This window comes from Gordionus sp. m RMFG-2023, chromosome 1 (genome assembly GCF_954871325.1).
Source record: "Gordionus sp. m RMFG-2023 chromosome 1, tfGorSpeb1-WG-v2, whole genome shotgun sequence".
Classification (NCBI taxonomy): domain Eukaryota; kingdom Metazoa; phylum Nematomorpha; class Gordioida; order Chordodea; family Parachordodidae; genus Gordionus; species Gordionus sp. m RMFG-2023.
In genome coordinates, this window is record NC_088775.1 from 47,300,519 (window position 1) to 47,322,755 (window position 22,237).

Here is a 22,237-nt window from a genome sequence, read left to right on the forward strand (position 1 = left end):
TAAGGCACTAGATCCTAAATGTGCTAGAAATATCTTGTTTCCGCCAAAGCCATTTTGTCATCATGATATATATCTAGTTGGTACCCAAGAAACAATTTTTAATAAGTAATCATTTGAAATAAATTAACATAAAAAACTTTAATTTTCTGACTAATCAATCAAAAATAAACACTACTGTAAGAAAAAGCTTTGTTATAAATTTAATAAATACTTTTAATATTGAAATGTAAAATGAAATCCAAAATTGAAAATTACTTGAAATTATTAGAATATTATGAAAGGTACTTAATAAGAATCAGTATTACAAACAAGTAAATAAAGTTTAAGATTTTAACCATTTTTTAGATCATATCATTAAAAATCGAATGTAATTATATCATGGAAATAGTCAGGATTAAGAATTTTTTTTTGGTATTACATTCCTTTTTTAATTTAAAATGTTTTTTGAAGATACTTAATTATGGAAAGATTATTAGAAGATGTAGAAGTCTGCAATGAAAGGTTTTATGGGCTAAAATTAAAACAATGAGCAGATCATTTATTAAAAAAACACTTTATTTAAAATTTATAATTTTGCATATTTTGAAAAGTGTTATAAACTTTCTTAATTACCTTTGTGGTTTGTTAAATGGCTATTTACTCTTGAAGTTACATTATTTTTTTTTGTAATATCTCAAAATTTTGGTAGAGGGGAACATTGTAAACTTTTTATATACACTATCAAAACTATATGTAGTCCATTTACGAAAAATTTTATGGACCCCTCCTTTAGTAAAAAAAAATTGTAATCTTTAAAAGCTTTCAACTTTAAAATAAATTTTCTGTGTGAGTGAAACTATATAGTTAACCAAGAGCATACATTGGGTTAGATAGAGAACATCCAATAATTATACAATCATTTTATTTATTTCTATAAATTATGGATCTTTTTCAGTTTTTTGATTTCCATATTAAAGGGAGTATCAATTGCTATGGGAATAATTGAGTTAAATCTTAGCTATGTTTTTGAACCACCTGACCTGATTATCATTAGCAAATTAGATATTTCTGACTATAAAAATAAAAGTTACTCATGATGGATTTTAAGCTTACAAGTTACAACACAGTTATCTAGTTTTAATAAAACATCAAAGTTTTCATAATAAATTTTATTTTGGAGTTCATTAAAATTTGGAATAAAATAACTGTTGAGGTTTGTTAAAACCTCATTTTATTTATCCCTGAGAGAATAAGGATACCTTGCAAGTTATTAAATAATGTTAATAAATCATTATGGTTTGAATTGAACAATGTGGCTCACAAACTATAGGAATGTAATTACCCTTTTGAAATATCATATTTTTAAATTATAATTATATTATGAAATATTTTTTTCTTTTTATTGAAAAATTAAATTATTAGAAAAATCTTGTTATGACACAGATTAAATAAGGCTTTGGTAGTTTCAAGAAAGGTATATGATTTTAAAGTTATTTCCAATTTAATTTTAAAAATATTTTTAAAACAATTAATTAAATATAAATAAAATGACAGGTTCATCTTATAAATAAGAATAGATTTGTAAAAAAGATAAAACCCCACCCTTTACATGTTAAGTGTCCTTATATTTCAAAAAATGCTCAAACATATTACTGGACATTGCACATAATAATTTAAATTTTTGAATAAAGATTTACGTGTTTTTGCTCCAAAATTTGGTCCACTAATCTCATAAATATTCGGGCATTAGTTTGTTTCCCAGCGGTTTTGTTCCACATCATTTTCCAAATATATAAACTGTGACTTGATTGGACATCGTCGTTCTTATAAATAAGCAATGACCATGGCGATTAACGAAGTCTAGCTTGAATTCTTCATGCCATCGGACAGAAATTCTGATGTAATCATAAATTACTTGGCGCCGTTAAATTTATTTCACCAATATTTTAAAGAAATACGCCTTTTTCGTCCATATTAGGATGCCGTTTGATTCTTATTTAGGAATACGATCGAATAATATAATTATCATATTTCAAAAAAGGAATTGATATATTTGGATGAGAATATCAAAACCCTTATTATATTTTGGGAAATTTTTTATGTAATTTAATAATTTCCTATATGCTTTTTATTTATTTACAATATATTTTTGGATAATATAGCAGCATGGTGTCATCGCTCGGAATAAGAATTTCGAATAATTTTATGAAAATATTTTATTTCAAATAATGCCAATAATTATTCATACATATGAATTTTTAAACTTATTCTCAGAATAATACAAATTCGCTAATATAAAAAAGCACATGTTGGGAAAAATGAGGAATAGTTCCAAATTATATCTTGGCATTTGAAAGCCTAAATAATTTTCCTCCGAATAATATAACTTCAATAATCTAGAAACACCAATCAGTATACTTCGGAAAAGGATGTATAATCGTATAATTTCTTCGAATACTATATCGGGAAGGAATTAGAATATCTAGGAATAATTTCCCAGGTGAATTTAATTTATTCCAAATATTTATGGATAATATAGCTGATATCCTGGCATAATTTTCCAATTGAATTGATTCCCAGCAGGGTTGTTAAACCTTACTTTTAAAAGTAGGTGCTACCGCTATTGCTATTTGTCAAAAAAGTAGCGCGCTACCTATATCGCTACCAATTAAAAAAAGTAGCGCACTATTAGCTGCTATTTTTCAAAAGTAGCTATGGCTTCTTTTTAGGCGAATTTTTATAAAAAAAAATTTAGAAATAAATTTATTTAATTTTTACTTATAATGTAATTGCATAGTATATTCTTCTTCTCCGTTTAATGTCGATTTCCAGGTTGGCCAGTTTTCCTTCTATTTTTCTTTTCCATTTTGACGGTTCTGAGCATGAATACTTGTAAGATTCATTTTTCTCATATCCGTCGCTATTACATTCCAAATCATCTTGGGTCTTCCTCTATGTCTTGATCCTCCTACTAGTGTTAAACGGCTCTATTTGAGCCGATTTTTAAAAACGGCGAACTCATTATTTTTTTCAAAAGAAAATAACGTAAACCTGAAGATTTTCTCATAAATGGCACAAAGGTTTGGACATTTATTCGCTAAATCTCATGGCTTTGGCAATATTTTTCTCGCTAAAATCTTGAGTTGCCATATAACAACACTATCCTACTTACATCAAGGTGTATCTCTTTACCCAGTCATCTTTTGTCTTACTTTCCTCATGCCCAAACATCTTAGTCCACTTCAACGCATTATCACTCCAATCATTTCTATACCCAATCTTGCTCGCAATTCCTTACTAGTTTTTCTCTTTCTCAGAGATACACATTCATCTAACCATCCTCATCTCTGTTCTTTCTAATTTGGCTTCGTGGGTCGTTTTCATTGCCCATGTTTTGCCGCCATAAACTAAACAACTCCTCACACACCCTACATAAACTTTCCCCTTTAACTTTAGAGGGACTTTTTTATTTGTTAGAATAGACGACATCTCTCAACTTCTTCCATGCCTGTCTGACCCTTGCAACAACAGCAGAATCTACACCACCATCTGCGTTTAGCATATCACCCATATAAAAAAACTTATCCACTTTTCCGAGGCTTAATCCATTGCCAATATCCAAACCACTCTTTTCTACGTTATCAATATTATGTAACCCTTTTACACGTTCTACAAATAAAGGTCATTCTTGCTAGCATCAGACTTCCCTTTTCCCGCTACATCTATTATGCACCCATTCTGGCATCTGTGCATTGGATTGAATTAAGTAACTCCTTTCCCACATACACCACAAGGCCACATTTTCAGAGTATCCCCACCAATCATCACCTTTGTCTTTGCTGCGTTAATTTTCGTTTCCATGGCCATCTTCCATCTATATTTTTATCCCTCAATTCTTCCTCTCTGTTTACCATTAATACAAGGTCATCTGCATATAATAGCTCCCAGGGAAGTCCTTTACGCATTTATCTAAACACTACATTCTGTACTAAGATAATTAATAATGGGCTCAGGTATCCTTGATGAAGTTCTACTTCACTTCAAAGCTTTCACTATCTCCATCATCCATCCTTACCGGAATTTGTACTCCCACATACATTGTCATCACTGCCATAACCAACTATTCATCCACACCTGATTTTCTCAAGGCCCATCTACCTCGCGCGACACTCAAATGCTTTCTCCAAATCAACAAACGCATTATACATTTTCTTTTACTTCGCATACTTGTATTTGTCTCACCACCAAGGTAACATTTTCAAAAACGTGAATGAATTTTATAGTTATTTCCAAATTTTATTTAAAAAATAAATATAATGACGATGACGATACACTTAATTTAAATTATTTCGAGTATAATCCAAAACGTCAATTTTAAATCGTGAATAATATAATAATCAATTAATACAATTTTCAATTTAAAATTATTCCATAAAAAATTAAACTCTACCTTTGTTTTTATCAAATAATTAAATATAAATAAAATACAATACAATAAAAAAATGGCAGGTTCGTCTTATAAATGAGAATAGATTTGTAAAACACATTAGGCAGTATATTATGAAAATAATTTACACTGGCCGATTTACTCTACACATCATGACGGTGGCTAAAAAGCGAAGAGAGCGTCATGATAGTGGTGTCCCACTCTGGTTTAGTTATTTGGCAATGATAGCCTTGCACATTAAGTTATATAGTAAATAAAAAAGATTAAGGGCCATTCCATATCAAATCGATCAAAAACGTGATTTTCAACTCCCCTTTGATTTGAGTGAATTTTGCATTGAAATTAAGGTATACGTAACTAAGATTTTGTCCAAATTTTAGCATCTTATCTCTTGTATTTTTTGAAGATATCAATGAAATTTATACTAAAACTATTGAATTTTAGATAATGTGTCTAATAGCAAACTGAAATGTTTATATTCGATTTTTGAAAAATTTTCTTTTATGTTGCGGCCCATTTAACCCTTAAAAAGCAAATGCTAAGTTTCATCTTCATAGGAAAAAATCGAAAAAAACACTAAAAATTAGACAATATATTACTATAGAAATCGAGGGAATCATAAAATTTAAAATAATCGATAATGCAAAACACTTTTGCTTAAATAAAGAATGGTAAAGGATCTTGATTTACATAATCATCGGCGTGGCCATGATTTTGTTAAGGGAGGAGGGTGGTGGTTTTCTCAATCAATTTTATTGCAGATCTTTATGTCACTTATTGCAAGCCTTTCGCTATGTTGCACTCAGGGTTTCGAACCGAATCGATACCGCCAAACCTGAATGAACCGTTATGATTTTTTGAACCGTAACCTTAACCGAACCGTTATAAAGAAAATATAAAAAGAGCGAACCGAACCGTTATAAATACTTTAAACTGGTTCAAAACGGTTTTAAAAATAATTAATTTTAAATTATTAACCTAAATTTGAAATTTTAATTTTCCTTGAGGGCATTTTTATAAATTGGTGATTTCTTTTCAAATTAAATATTTTTATATTATCAACATTATATATCAATTAATACCAAGTTTATTGTTTTTTTTCTTTAAATACTTAATTTATTAGAGATTAGGCAAATTATCTATTAATTAGATAAGATATATTAAAATCACACATAACTATTCTTGGCTAAATTAACAAGTTTATATATATAAGTTATTAATAAGCTTTTAAAATAATACTTGCTAATAATTTAGGAAAAAATTAAATAATTCTACTAATAACTAACATCTAATAGAAATCAAATACTTTTTACATTCATTTTTATATAATATGGTTTATTTTTTATCTCATTATAAAAAATTGGATCATAAAATTTAAATGACAATAAATAAATGGTCAGCAATATTTTAATGAAATAATAATTTTTTATTTATAATCATATTGTTTTTTTAAATTCAGAATTCTAATATTCATTTAAGTCATTATAAATTATTTATTATTAAAATAATATTTTTAACATTTGAAGAAAGAGAGATCGCCAGAAAACATCTTTGTAAAACTTGAAACTTGATACAAAGTTTAAATAATCAGAATATTGAAATTCTAAATACTATGCTGCCTACTTGTTCCATTCGAAAGATAATTTAGATGATTATTTTGAAGATTTATTAAAGTCGCATGAAAGTCTTAATAAGAATAATTCTCAGGGCATAGAAAATTATAATAAATGTATAAAAATAGAATATATAATTCAGTCATTTGATAATATAGAAAGATTAGAAAAAGATAGTAATCTTTTGAATTATTGGGAAAATGTAAATAATAGTATGCCAGAACTTTATAAGTTAGCTATAACTGTGCTAGCAGTTCCAGCTACGCAGGTATCCATAGAAAGAGCATTTTCTAGCCTTAAGTTTATACTCTCTGCGCAGAGAACTAAATAAAATCCTGAAATATTAGAAAATATTTAGTTATCCTTTTTAAATTCTCTTTTTAAACATAAATAGTATATGCATTTTATTATATTTAAGCGTTATTTTATTCATCATTTTACGCATGTTTGTTTTTATCTTATTTATTTATGAAATAAAAAAAATTAATTTGTCTAATTTATATTTACTAAGTTTAATAAAAATATCTATAAGATTCATGGTTAAATTAAATAAGAAATTATAAATTAAAGATTTTTCTCTAAAATTAATATATACATGGTTAATGATTAATTTTTTTTAAATCAAATTTATAAAATCCGGAACAAACCGCAAAGAACCGTTAAAAATTATAAACCGAACCGAACCTATATGAATTTTTTAAAAAAAGACCGAAATGGAACAAAACCTTTATAAAATTATAAACTAAAAACCGGAACGAACCGAACCGTTATGCTTAACGGTTCGAAACCCTGGCTACACTTTTACCAAAATTATTTTAGTTTGACACTTTTTTACTGAAAACTTTTAATTACAGACATATTTTAAAAAATTATTAACTTCTACATATTTTTCTTTCAAATTATTGTTTATAGTGTTATATTGTATAAATTCTTTGAGGAGATGGGGGTCCTTAATGGGGATATTTATATTAGTTAATGATATTTATGAGGACAGGCAAATTTTTGAAGCGCTATGCTATGCACAAGATGAAACGTAAAAAATTAAATATTAAACACTTCAAGAAGCTAGTAAAAATATTGAGTATATAAATTGTTTACAAAATCAAATGTTCTATAATCTATTTTCTTGCGATAATAATATTATTTTAAAAAAAATTGAACCAATATATGGATGATATGAGGCTGAGTAGATTCTGCAAATGCATACAAAAGTAACCATTATAATATTGATGCACGAATCTTTTAGATTTCTATGAAAACATAAATTAGACAACTTTCTCTTTCCCAATAATTTATTTAACCACATTAAAGGGCTGATAGGCCTGTTAATGCAAACTTGTTTTTTTTTAGAAAAGAGTGGAGCGTTTCTTTACAACATGCTCTGGGTCCTTTGTATTGTCCCCTTATGGATAAATCTTTTTTTGACCTTCACTTAGTGCTGTTTATACGAACAGACCTTGCATTATACGTTACAGGTAATATTTTGTTTGTTTTATTCAAATCAACGTTATAATTTGTCTGTTCCCGCCTGCAATTTTAACGAATTATATTTTACTGCTAAAGTCTCGTCATCCTTATCTCTTTTTTTCTCTTTATTATCATAAATTGCATGAATGTTTATTGTATATATATTATATATGGTCAATTCGATCTCAAATTGACTAATTTTTGGTGCTTTTCATGGCGACCTCCATTGAATTTCAATAAAGCTTGGTATATGTAGTGTACCATTTATTAGTGAGTCAGCGGTTCATTCCTATCGTTCGTAGACCGGGACCGGATCATTTGACGGGCCAATTCATATAATTTATGTGTATTTTATTTATTTATCTTTTCAAGAGGATTTATTTTAGTTTAGTTCATTTTTATTTTGCAATATTCTATATTCTCAATAAAAACACAGAATTATCAAAAAAATCTTGCTATAGTGCCAATAAACACAGGATATTTGTTCACTGCAATACCACATTTAATGTTCATCAACAACAAGCATTAAAATAATTATTTATTTTTTAGAGCAGTAAATTATCTAGTAGTATTTTTATTATCAAAAAATTAAAATTTTAGCCAATATTGATAAAGTTTTAGGCAATAAATTAATCAAATGGGCAGTGTTTTAATTATAAAAAAATTAATGTTTTGGGTCGTATTTATAAAATATGACAAAATTTATAAAAAGCTAAATTTTAAACTAAAAATCTTTAGATTTTATTTGAAATTGATTTTGTATTTTATACAATTTCTTTTTTAAGGTTATCAAGTTTATTATATAAAGATCATCAATCTCAACTAGTTCTGTAAAGTAACGTCGTTGTAACGCCATCAATTTTTTAAAGAAAAGAAACGCCATTCGTGACTTTTGAAAAGGGTCATTCCATGTCAAATCAATCACTTTTCGGCCGACCTCTTTCGATTTCGATAAAAAATAGTAGGCTGGTTATACATGTTCACATTAGATCATAAACAAAATTTTAGCACATTAGCAACTAATCGGGGTTAAAAGTCCAAAAAACGTCTTATTTTGCTATTTACTGAAGTTAAATAATTCGTTTTTAATTTAAAACTAAATATGATCAAATATTGAATCTAATATCAATAGCTAAGTTAATAATTGATAATTATGGCGAAAATCAAAATTAATTTTTTTTAAAAATATGCGTCATTTTATGGTCAGTTGAAAATTTGAAATTAATATTTCGAAATGAATATGATCTCCAATTTTTAATTTTTTTAAGAAATATTATTCGTTTAATTTTTTTAAATAATTTCTTCAACCATTAGCATGGCTGGATATTTATTTTAAAAAATATTGCGATATTTATACCTTTAAAAAAATAGATGGCGCTATATATAATAGTTTTAATATGTTAAAATTTTTTTTTTTTATTGATTAAAAATATTTCAATGTATATATATCATACTATCGATTACAATGTGCATTATATATATTTATTTGTCATTCAGATCATGAAATTTTTAAAATCTTCACAAATTTTGCCTAATTATGATAGTTTATAAATTAATTAAATCTTACTTCATCTAAAGAAATACCAAGCCTGGCTGGCTTGTGAGATTTCTTCAGGAGATAATATATATGTTCGACCGGTGGGAGTGGAAGGATTGACCAGCGAGAGAATATTAGATTTGGGCAACACTAAAATATCATCTATCAGAGGAAATTTAAATGAGGCTGAAGGTCCACAAGGGTGTAAAAATCGGATTTTTATTTCTTCATTTGTATCATTTTTATCGATTATAAATCCTAACCACCATGTGTCATCATATACTCATGTTTCATATCCATTAATATTTTTAAATATAATTTTCTCTTTTAAAAACTAAACATGTTTTATATTATATTTTTAGAATTTGAATATATTATATTTAGGGAATAACCCCGTTAATTTTTTGGGTTCCATGTATGGGCAGTGCAGAATTAAATCTTTTACGAAGGGCTAATTCTCCTTCGATATATTCTAGATTGGATATATATTCAAATTGAATTCCATTAATATTTTTTAGTATAATTATATAATTCTAATGGGGTTAGGATTTGATTTTTAATATTTGCCATGCGCAGTGGCTAGGAAATGCCATTCGGCAGAAATATTAAAATCGTATGTATGAAGGCATATGTTAAGAAAATTTATGCGATTCTTGTATTGAGACGCGGCTCCATCTGAAAAATATATTATTTTTTCTGGTTTAGAATTAAATTTGGCTGTTAAGAAATTAATAAAAATTTTTTGATAAAGGTGGACTGCACTAGTATTATGGCTTAATGATTCGGATATAATAACAAATTTATATTTTTTAAATCTTCTCCAGATTTATAATATGCTAGAAATGGGTGTATAGTGACCTGCACGTTGTTCCAATAAAATCCCTGAACTTCTCTTGTGAAATAAAGAAATAATTTTCAGAATAATCTAGAATTGTTAAAAATTCCCCATCTTTTAAATTTTCTTTGGAATTCTTCAAAATAAATTTTGTTGTTTAACTATAAACGAGTGATGCAGGAAAATTTGAACTTTTTCTAATAGATAATCGATGAAATCATCAACGGACTTGATAATAGTTTCAAGATTTGTTCTATCCATCGTGATCCATTGTTTAAACGTGACATATTCTATATGATTTCTCTGAAACAATTGGTATAATTGGCCCTTAAGAGATTCTATACCAGGGCATTGGTCACAATTTGTTAAATAACATTTTGGCTGAAAGGGCTTACAAATAATTTGTGCCAAAAGATAGTTATAAGAATTTATACAGTAATATTCTCCTACTGTGATTTCAGCTATTGCATTTGTCATTAATTTCACATTCTGATAAATGGCGCAGACACAAACAGTGTGTGTGCCACTAGCTTCAATTAAAATACAGTTTTTTAGCCTAAGTTCGGCAAATTTAGAGAATCTAATTGATATATTTGGATTCTTCCTTAAACATCTTGAATATTTCTTTAAGATTATTTAATATTAGTCTTTTTTGGACTGGTTCTTTCTCACCTTTAACATACACAATCTTTTATTCCAGGCATGAGTCGGCTTATTTCATTAGAACTATAAAAATCATTGATGAGTTTAAATGCTCGTTTAGTATCTTTCCTGCCTTATGTTTTGGGAATTAAAGAATTTTACTTTCTTACCACCATTTTGGATTTTCTTGCCATGTATGATGTTACGTTGAATTCCTCTTGAATTTTATTTACACTCCATCTTTGAGGCAGTAAGAATTTGATATTGTTGATTTTTTGATAATTTATCAAAGTTATTTTTTAATACAATATGAATTTCCACTTTTATTAGACTATCATTCTCGGAATCAGATATTTCTAAAACCTTAGTCTTTATTGCTTTTTCAATCTTTTGAATTTTATTTTTAGGATATTTTTTCTCCCTTAAACTTTTTTTTTTAATTGGTGTTTCTCCAATATTGTGTAATGAATGTTTCATGAATCGATTGAAAGGCATCTTGATTATATTTTATTGGGTATATAAATTCTTCGGGAAGATGTGGACCAATTTTATTTAACTAGTGGCAGCACGAATTACATATTTTTTGTTGAAGATATAAAAAGTAGTAGAGAACGTAAATTCTTTTTAAAATTTTTATCTTTTGGTTTATTCAGTGGGCTGCAACACTTTAGCTTATCTTTTAAAGATTTCATTTAGAAAAATTTATTTTAAATTAGAAAAATGTTAAAGAAATGAATCAAGTATTATTTTTACAATTTGTGAAAAAATATTAAAGAAATCAATTTGTATTTTTAGCAACTTCGATTTATTGTTAGTGTTTTCACGATTTTCGCTTATTATTGATAATCAGTTTATTTTCTATATAATAAAAAGATAAAATCAGCTGGCTTATTTGATTAATTTTTTTAGTGTTAAATAAACTGCTCAAAATTCAAAGACTGTGATCATAGAAATTTTTAGCAAAAAATTTTTGATCTTCGAAAAAAATTACATGTTTTTTTTAATAATTTAAGATAATGACAATTCCATAAAAGAATCTTAGGCCTGGTAATTAATTTGATTTTTCCCTTAATAATTTTATTGCACTCCTTTAATCCTGCTTTTTTATTCGTGTAGTCCGATTTTTTAATTATTTTTAAGTTACATTTAAATATTAAAAAAAATTATTAAAATTTTTTATCCTGCGAATATCTCAGGGGAATGAGGTTTACAAAGTTATATAACCGAATTTTATGATATATTATATTTGAGAATATTTTTAAGCAACAAAACAAATAAATTTTATCATATTAAATTTTTTATATATAGCGCCATCTATTTTTTAAGTATAAAAATTACAATACTTTTTAAAATAAATATCCAGTTATGGTAATCGTTGAAGAAATTATTAAAAAAATATAAACGGATAATATTTCGTAAAAAATTTATAAATTGAATAATCATATTCATTTCGTAATATTAATTTCAAATTTTCAACTGACCATAAGATGACCCATATTTAAAAAAAAATTAATTTTGATGTTTTCGCCATAATTATCAATTATTAACTTAGCTATTGATATTAGATTCAATATTTGATCATATTTAGTTTTAAATTAAAAACTAATTATTTAACATCAGTAAAAAGCAAAAAAAGACGTTTATTGGACCTTTAACCCAGATTATCTCCGCTAATATAGTTGCGAATGCGCTAAAATTTTGTTTATTATTTATTGTGAACATATATAACCAGTCTACAACTTTTATCGAAATTGAAAGGGGTCGGCCGAAAATCTTGATTTTCTTGCTCATTTGACATGGAATGACCCAAAAGTATCAAGTTAATCGTTTTTTTTCTGAGTGAGGGTAACGCAAGACGTTACTCGTTAATTAAAAAAAATATTTTGTTTTATATAAATTTTTTTTAAAAATTTATTAATAATTTAAGCCTAGTTTCTAATTTACATCAACCACCCAAAATCCGGTTAATTTTTAACGGCGCCAAGTTAGCATATAGCAATTTGATAAAAATGAACAAATTTATTAATAATACTATAAGAGTACAACCCATTTTTAATATATATTAAAAGATGGAATCATGCGGTCGTTTCCAATCTACTACATATTTTACCCATCGCATACAACTACCTAGTTAGTTTCAGAAAAAAAACAACCCTTACTGGATTCTAATCCAGATCTATGCGGTAAGTGCTATACTCTTTAAGCGACTAGACCACGGACGTTTTTCGATATCTACGTTTTTTATAAATATTTTCTTATGTTTATCTAATTGAATTCTTGATTTCAATGGTTGTTAAAAATAAAAAGAATATTTATATATAATATTAATATTTTTTAAGTAACGCATTACTTTTTGAAAATAACTAACGCTTTCCTTTCTTCATAAGGTAATACATAAGGATACGCGTTTTTTTCAAGGTAATAAAAATGTAACTTTTGCGCATTAATCTCAACCGATCAGCTAAAAGAGGTCTTCGGCTCATTTTTAATTTTTAACGAAAAATTATTGGGGTAGTTCTTTAATAAGCAATGGGCATTAATATTAACAAAATAAGGGCAATATTTAAATTAAATGGGCACCTTAAAAATCATTTTTAGGTATTTTCAATTTTTACCCAATATAATTAGTTTTTAAGATTTTTTATTAACTTGGGAAGTTTTTTTTTAACCTTAAAAATGGATTTGAGCAACTCAGGCTAAACTATGAACTATAATTGAGGACTTTCATCTGATTGTTATGAAGAATCTGGTAATGGTAAGGATGGAAAACTAAGCATATATATATGGATTAAATATAAAATACAATTGCTGTTAATGTATTAGATGCGGTAAGAGCTATTAACAATAAACCGCTTACCTTGACAAATCAATTTTCTATTGAGCTATTATAGAAAGGTATAAAGGTTCATCTCTAATACCAAATGATACTAAGTTGAGATTATAGATGATATCAATCAATTTCATTAAGTAGAGGATATATATTTGATATCAATCAATTACAATTAACTCAAAACAAATTAATTTATTTAATAATGCCCATGAATTAATTATTGAAAAATAGTTGTTCCTGACTGTTAAATATTTTAAAACTAAATGGCTAAATAAAAATAACACATTATACGAAGGCTGAAAACACTTTATATAACTAGTAACAATAATTCATTAGAAGGAAGGAATAGGGTTATTAATTATGAAATACTCTAAAAAAATATTTACAGTTGTCTCATTTCAAATTATTGCTATGGAAATAGTAGAAAAATATGCAAAAATATTTTATGGCTAATCTAATAATTACTAGTAACAAAAACTTTCCGATATAACTGGGCAAAATTTTAACAAAATTTTTTATCAATGAATACTTTGAATTCTATTATTGCATATCCCTCTTATTTAAAATATTTATGTGTAATCATGCATGTTATAGCATTTTTAAATTATTTTTATTTAGATTTGCTCAATGATGCAATGTGCATTAGACATCTGCAAAAGTAGGCATGGCCCGGCCTTTTTTTTAAAATCGGCTAATATTTTTTTAAAAAATTCAGGCTGGGTCGGTTCGGGCCTTATAAATTTTTTAAAATAAATATCTAAATTTATCAATTATATGTTGAATTTTTTATGTAAAATAAAAATATTTGATTTTATTTTTAGAAACTAGACGCCTTCAAACATATCTTTTATTTTGAGTAATTATAAAAATTAATTTCTATATTTAAATAAATTCAGGACGGGCCGAACATTTTTAAAAAAATTTCAAGCCGCGCTTGAAATATTAGACTCGATTTCAGATCAACTGATGTGCATTAAAAACTTCAATTATATTTTATAAATTATATGTTGAATTTTTTATGTAAAATAAAAATAATTTTATTTATTGAAACTAGACGCCTCCTAACTAGTGTTGTTAAAAAGTCGAGTTCTTACAACTTGCGACACGAGTCGTAGTCGTAAGAAACGGCTCCGACTCAAGCCAATCAAGGAGCCGAATGAGCCGACTCACTTAGTCGGCTCGTGTATTCGATTCGTTGGGTCTTTTCAATTTTTTTCTTTTTTTATAAAATCTGGTAAATTGCTGAATTTGGGGAAAATGATTAATGTGTGAACAAAATTATAATAAGAATATGTTGTTTTAGTTTTTCTTATTTTTTTGGCATAAATGGGCTAAAATAAGTATTGCTAACATGTTTAAATAAAATTTTAGTGAAGATGTACCCTAGAAAAGTGACAATTGTCATAATCAATGTTTTTAAAGTTTTTCGATTTTTTTTGACTTAAATGGGCTAAAATAAGCATTGCTAACATGTTTAAATAAAAATTTAGTGAAGATGTACAGTAGAAAAGTGACAATTATCATAATCGTTGTTTTTAAAGTTTTTCGATTTTTTTTGACGTAAATGGGCTAAAATAAGCATTGCTAACATGATTAAATAAAATTTTAGTGATATTGTACCTTAGATACACGGTTTCCCATTCAAAATAAGAAAATCATAATATTTTTTTAATTTTTTGTCAATTTTTTATTTATTTCTTAATTTTTGCGATTTCTTTACGTTTTTTTCTTACTGTATCTTTTCTCAATTTATTTCTAACCTTTTGCGATTTTCTTTACTTTTATTTTTCTTACTATATCTTCTCTCTTTATAAATTTAGGTCCATTTTTTTTAACAATTTACGTTTTTTTTCATCATACATACAGATATAATATTCTTTTTATGATTTATACATTTTAATCTTTTGCATACATTTTTAACCTTTTCAATCTCGTCATTTTTAATCTTTATTTTTTTGAGCATTTATCTATTTTTTCTTCTCATTTTTGATAATTATTTTTTAAAATTATATTTAAAGTTTTTGGCACACAATATAATTACAATTGCTAAATTATATATTAATCGTTTGGTTTACCTTAATTGTAATACCAAACGATATTTAAATTAATAAAAAATAATCATTTTTAAATTCCTATTTTTAAACGCATTAGAAAATTTATATTACTTAAAACAATAGGGAAGACAGACTAAATAAAATTAATTTTTTTTAAGTATATTTCCATGGATTTTAATTCGAGTTATTTATATTCAGTTGTACAATCATCACAGTCCCAACAAGAAAAATCATAAAAAGAATATTATATCTGTATGTATGATGAAAAAAAGAGTAAATTGTTAAAAAAAATGGACCTAAATTTATAAATTGAAGAAAAATAAATTGAGAGAAGATATAGTAAGAAAAATAAAAGTAAAGAAAATCGCAAAAGGTTAGAAATAAATTGAGAAAAGATACAGTAAGAAAAAAAACGTAAAGAAATCGCAAAAATTTAGAAATAAATTAAAAAGGAATAACTAAAATAAATAAAAGTTTAAGAAAAATTGACAAAAAATTAAAAAAATATTATGATTTTCTTATTTTGAATAGGAAACCCTGTATCTAGGGTACATCTTCACTAAAATTTTATTTAAACATGTTAGCAATGCTTATTTTAGCCCATTTACGTCAAAAAAATTTGAAAAACTTTAAAAACAACGATTATGACAATTATCACTTTTCTACTGTACATCTTCACTAAATTTTTATTTAAACATGTTAGCAATGCTTATTTTAGCCCATTTACGTCAAAAAACTTTTAAAACAACAATTATGACAATTGTCATTTATCTAGGGTACATCTTCACTAAAATTTTTTTTAAACATGTTAGCAATACTTATTTTAGCCCATTTACTTCAAAAAACTTTAAAAACAACGATTATGACAATTGTCACTTATCTATGGTACATCTTCACTAAAATTTTATTTAAACATGTTAGCAATGCTTATTTTAGCCCATTTACGTCAAAAAAATTCGAAAAACTTTAAAAACAACGATTATGACAATTGTCACTTATCTAGGGTACATCTTCACTAAAATTTTATTTAAACATGTTAGCAATGCTTATTTTAGCAATTGTCACTTATCTAGGGTACATCTTCACTAAAATGTTATTTAAACATGTTAGCAATTCTTATTTTAGCCCATTTACGTCAAAAAAATTCGAAAAACTTTAAAAACAACGATTATGTCATTTATCTAGGGTACATCTTCACTAAAATTTTATTTAAACATGTTAACAATACTTATTTTAGTCCATTTATGCCAAAAATTCGAAAAACTTTAAAAACAACATATTCTTATTATAGTTTTGTTCACATTAATCAGTTTCCCAAAATTTATCAATTTACCAGATTTTATAAAAAAACAAAAAAATTGAGCAGACCCAACGAGTCAAATACACGAGCTGACTAAGCGAACCGACCAATGCGGCTCATTTAGTCGACTCGAGTCAAAGTCGTTTTTTCGACTAGAAACTAGGCTCGAGTCGCAGCTAAGTCGACTCGGCTTTGCCGTTTAACAACACTACTTCTAACATATCTTTTATTTTGAGTAATTATAAAAATTAATTTCTATATTTAAATAAATTCAGGCCGGGCCGGCAAAACATTTTTAAAAAAATTTCAACCGGGCTAGAAAAATTAGGCCCTATTTCAGATCAACTAATGTGCATTAAAAATTTCAATTATATATTCCATCTTTATTTTCTATTTTATGTTTAATTATTAACTTTTTTATATTTGATGCTACATATAATACTGAAATTTGATTTGTATTTAGTTAATTAAAAATTCTATATTATATAATGTGAGGACCTCTTTTAACGGAGATTGATTATTTATATAAGATACTTGATAGTTTATATAATAAAAAGAGATGTTTGTATATGGAGAATTTTAGTTTACAACTCAACTTTATTTAATTTTATTACTGCTCAATATTTTATAAACACTGCCTAATAGATTAATTTTTAATAAAGCATTGCCCATTTTTATTAATTAATTTACCGCTCTATAAAAGCTACCTACCTAGAAGATTAATTTGATAATAAAAATACTGTCCATTTTGATTAATTTGCGCCCAATATTTAAGACAAATTATTCGGACATCTCACTTCATTTTTCTTTCAGCTATATTTTTATTGGTGTATTGGATGTCTTCAATTACATTAGGAAGTAGAATTGTGTTAATTATCTTCATTATCCCCTAAAGGTTAAATGAATAAAAGAAACACTATTTGCTTTCTTTTTTAGGAAAGTTCTGATAAAAATAAGATATTTATGGAGGAAATCAGTGTCACACTTCATTCAATAGATTATAAAAAATGTTTAAATATAATATTTATGTTGCATATATATTAAGCCTGATAACTTGGATAAATGCCGTACTGTAGGTTTCTTTTACAACATTTTAATTACAAATGTTTCTTGATAAATGGTTTGCAAGTTCAAACCTCTTAGGGCGCAGATAGGAATACAAACAATTGATAGATTAAGGGAAAATTGTCTGCCGAAAACAGCTTCATAAATAAAAAATTAAGGGGGTAATATAACTGGAACTATGCTTCACTCACACTAAATAATAATTGTATCTCAATTTTTCATATGAATTAATAATTATTTATATTATTTGTTATATTGAATAAAACAATTTTAAAATATTTTGGTTTTTTTATTATAATTCACAAGGCTGCATTCAAACCCTCTTTAGAAAGTTTGAAAATTTTACAAAAAGATTTTGATTATATTTTTTTTTTTAAAAAAAGAAGTTTAATTTCAGAATTTATGAAAAACGGATTTTGATAAGTTTTATTAAGACAGAGAGATAATGAATTAAAGGTAAAAAAAAATATTTCCGGGTTTTATAATTAAATATAAAAAAATAAACCTGCACTCTAGAGTATACAATATAGGGTTGGCTGCCCTCTTAATGGTTTAACAAAAATTATAAAGACCTGACCTTCCTGGTCCCAGTTCGTGTCTGACTCATAGCATTAAAACTCAGATGTTGGATAATATTAGTCTATATTTTAAAAAAATTTATATTTTTATTTTATCAAAAGTGATTTTTCTATATTAAATTATGGGTTTTCTAATTGCATTATAATAAATTTTGGTCTTTGTTTAGCAAATGGCTAGCCTACCAGCGACATATATCATTTTCACTAACCAATTAGTGATTCATCACTATTAGTTATTCCATCGTTTGTAATGGGTTATCTGTTAGTTAAGGTACGGTCCACGTGCTTAATGAATGCATAAAAAATATTTCCTGATTGTAATAATAAAAATAAACGTAACGTAGCATGTTTGTCATTAGATTTTTGTAATGCTACAATTCAATTACGATATTTTTTAAAGTTTATTAACTATGAATTTTGAACATTTTATATAAGATTTAAAAGTCGATACGCTTGTATTCGGTTGGACAAAGTTTTTGAAGACAAAGGGATCTTTGGCTACTTCCTTTACCTTATTTGGGACATCCTTCTTATTCATTAATTCGCATTTCATTGGTTTAGTTTAATTTGCTCAAAACATTTGATTACCGATGAATATTTTATTTATAGTTAAAATACCACCAAGAGTGTTGACATTTTTATAAAAATTAATTATTAAGTTAAATCACAATTTCTTTTGAATCAAATTATTATAATATATATTCTTAAGAAAATGAATCCGCAAAAAAAATAAATAATTAAACATAAATTCATTACATTAAACATTCTTATGAAGTTTATAAAAAAAACTATTAAAGCAAAATTGAATCTACTTAAAATATTTTATCGTATATAATGATCAATATTTAATATTTTCCAATTGCACTCATTCTAATACATTCTGAATTTATAGGTAAACTGATATTTTATATAAACTGAAATTAATATGTTTTTATAAGACCTAACGGCCCGAAAATGGTATTGATTTTATTCCGGGCTTAAGAATCTAAAAAATTGGAAATCTGGGCCTTTAAAAAATAACTATAAATTATATCAATTAATCAGTTTGAAAATCATATAATGGAGCTTTTATTATTCATTTACTGCTCATATTTTCGATTTCCCATTTCACAATTCACAGAATACAGCAAAATTATTTAAATTAACGAAATTTTATAAATTCTGGGCCGGGACTTAAAAAATCTCGAGCTGGGCTTGAAAATAAAAAAAATTGTGAATCCCCGGGGCTGGTTTGGAAATTTTTTTTTTCAAAATCCCGACTGAGTTTAAAGTTTTGACTCTACAGGTCTTAAGAATTAATCTCCCCATCAAAATATTGAATATCAATATTTATTATAACGTTGGTTAAGGTTTTTAATGTTTCTTTATTATGGAAGGCTATTGTATTACTAGAACATATATTACATAGATTGATTTTGTTTTCAATTAATTAAGCTTTATTTGCTGTTATAGATTTGTTATTGGAAGATGTGTTAGAACTTGAGATAGTAAAATACTTCTTATTTTTTGATATTTTGAGTTAATTGTAACTTAGAAGACGGAGAGTCTAAATTTAAATATATAAAAGTTAAAAATTCTTTCCAGTTAAGATTTCTAATGGTGTTTAAATAAGCCAAAAGAGACAATAATTTTTGCCAAAATAAAATACGAGCTTTGGGAAGGGTTCATCGGTGAACCTGTGTATCCATTCCGCTCATATGATTGAATATTTATAACAACTGGCTGAAGTTGTGGGAGATGGAATCTTTCTTATATTATTTCTCAATGCAGGGAAACATGAGAGACTGGTTCACCAAGGAAGGGCATCTATTATCTCTCTTACCATATATAATAATTTCTTTATGGTGAGCGAAAATTTATATTATTTGAATATTTAAATTCATCAAATTAAATCTTAATTTTGTTTTAACAAAGTTCAAATGTTCTATAAAATCCTAATCAGGTCAGAAAGCCTAAATTTTAATTAAAACTCATTGCAACATTTATATTAATAATGGTTCTAATATATATATATCATGTTTACCAAATCAAATTCTTTAAAATATGTGGTAATTTGCCCCAGAGGCAATAATAATGTAAATGTCATCAAAGAAGAAAAAATTATTAGTCTCCTTCATGTTTCCTTGTATTGATAAATATTACTATAATGAAAGATTCTTCTTCCACAACTTAAACCACTATTTCTGTAAATATTTAATTATTCTCCATTTCTGCTGAACAGTAATGGGTACCGGTTCACCAATGAATCCTTCTTAACTATTATTGCCCGGATTCCACTCGTATTTTATTTTCACAAAAATTACCACTTTTAACTTTTTTAAACAGCAACATGGTAATCTTGAGAACTAAAAAGAATTTTTAACCTCTACATACTCCTTATTCTAAGTTACAATTTTATAATTAACTCAAAATATCGAAAAGTCACTTAACAGTAGCGGCAAGACATATTTACCATCTCAAAATTTAACACATCTTTCAAAATCAAACCTTTAAAGTAAATAAAAGGGCTAAATTGTTTGAAAACAAAATCAATTTATGTAATATAAAGCAGCAATTATTATAACCTGTTCCAATAATATAATAACTTCCCATAATAAAGAAACACAAGTCTTACATGTTAAACATCCACAAGAATTCACTCCAGTCACTCTCCCTCTCAGATAACACAGACCCACTCACAGAAATCGAGATCCTAATACCTGTATTGATAGCTTTAAAGTCATTTAGCTGAGATATCGTCAAATCCTGCATTCTGCACCAAAACTTAATATCACACCTTCAATGCCCGCCTAATATCCCTTAAATAACCAAATGAAAATTGGATTCAATATTCCCGGTGTTTGTGAAGCAGCTTCTCATTCCACCCGTATTCTTTTCCCCTACATTCAGACCTCTGCTTCCTAAAAATTGTTGTAAATACATTTAACTCACCCAAGAGGGAACACTTTGTTCCTTCTTTCTCTAAAAATTCCAGAATATACTATATACTTATCGGCTTATTAGAATTAATCTACTTTCCTAAAATTTCATCATTCTCTCAAAACAAGGTAATAAACAGGGTGATCCACTCGGTTCCGCGTTGTTTTGCCATGGCATTAGCTCATTATAGATGAAATTACAAATAATTATGATTTGAAACTCAATGTATGGTATCTCGATCATGAGTATTTGAAGATTTCATCAATGATAAATTAATTCACTATAGCAGGATTAATCCTCTATTCAACTAAATATGAATCTTATTTATCTTCTGATTTAAACCAGGCCCCCGATAAATTTTTAATCTTTGATAAAAATAGTATTACGCACCTTGGTTCGCCCATCGGTGACCAAAAGGCCATATATTTTTAGAAACAAATGTAGAAAAATTCAATCATTTCTACATGCTCATCAAGCCTTTTACCTAATTAAAAATTTTCTTTTTAAATACTACACTCGTTGCGTTCATCCTAGATCTTCATACCATCGGACATATTGTTAGATCTTGAAATTAACCTAAAAAATATACGTGAATCAATCCTTTATCTTAAATTTTTATCCCTCGCCCACCCCTGCTATTATTGATCTCAATGTTTTTCTCTCTTGGGTGCAAGTTTCACTTCTCTAAATTCTATAGTTGCCTCCGTCTTATCCTAACTCCTGCCGAAAAAACTGGGATTTAACTTCTTTCCGCTGAATATCTACATTTGAAATCGGTGCAAAGGGTATTTCTCTTTTGTAACTATAAATCTCCTTTATCGGAAGATAATACCAATAATCCCATTCCCGAATCAAACTTTCCGACTTCAAATATACCCCCAATTCACTTGGTTCTGAATGGATAGAAACAATATCAAGTTTCAATTTAGAACCTTTACTTACAAATGAAGAATTAAAAATTTCCACTGGGC

General features: G+C 26.7%; 1 protein-coding gene across 4 annotated transcripts in view; it reads left to right on the forward strand.

Annotated features, from left to right (window-relative positions):
* LOC135931439 (inositol polyphosphate 5-phosphatase E-like) overlaps window positions 1-22,237 on the forward strand; it is a 45,225-nt gene that overhangs the window by 421 nt on the left and 22,567 nt on the right. For 2 of the 4 annotated variants that reach the window (XM_065468549.1, XM_065468550.1), the window contains one exon: window positions 5-105. Coding sequence is in view for 1 of the 4 variants with exons in the window: in XM_065468548.1 (XP_065324620.1) it covers window positions 7,445-7,514 (70 nt within the window). In the remaining 3 variants the exon portion in view is untranslated. Of the gene's footprint in view, window positions 1-4; window positions 106-7,412; window positions 7,515-22,237 lie in introns of those variants that run through there. The other 2 variants (XR_010573041.1, XM_065468548.1) reach the window with 1 other exon arrangement.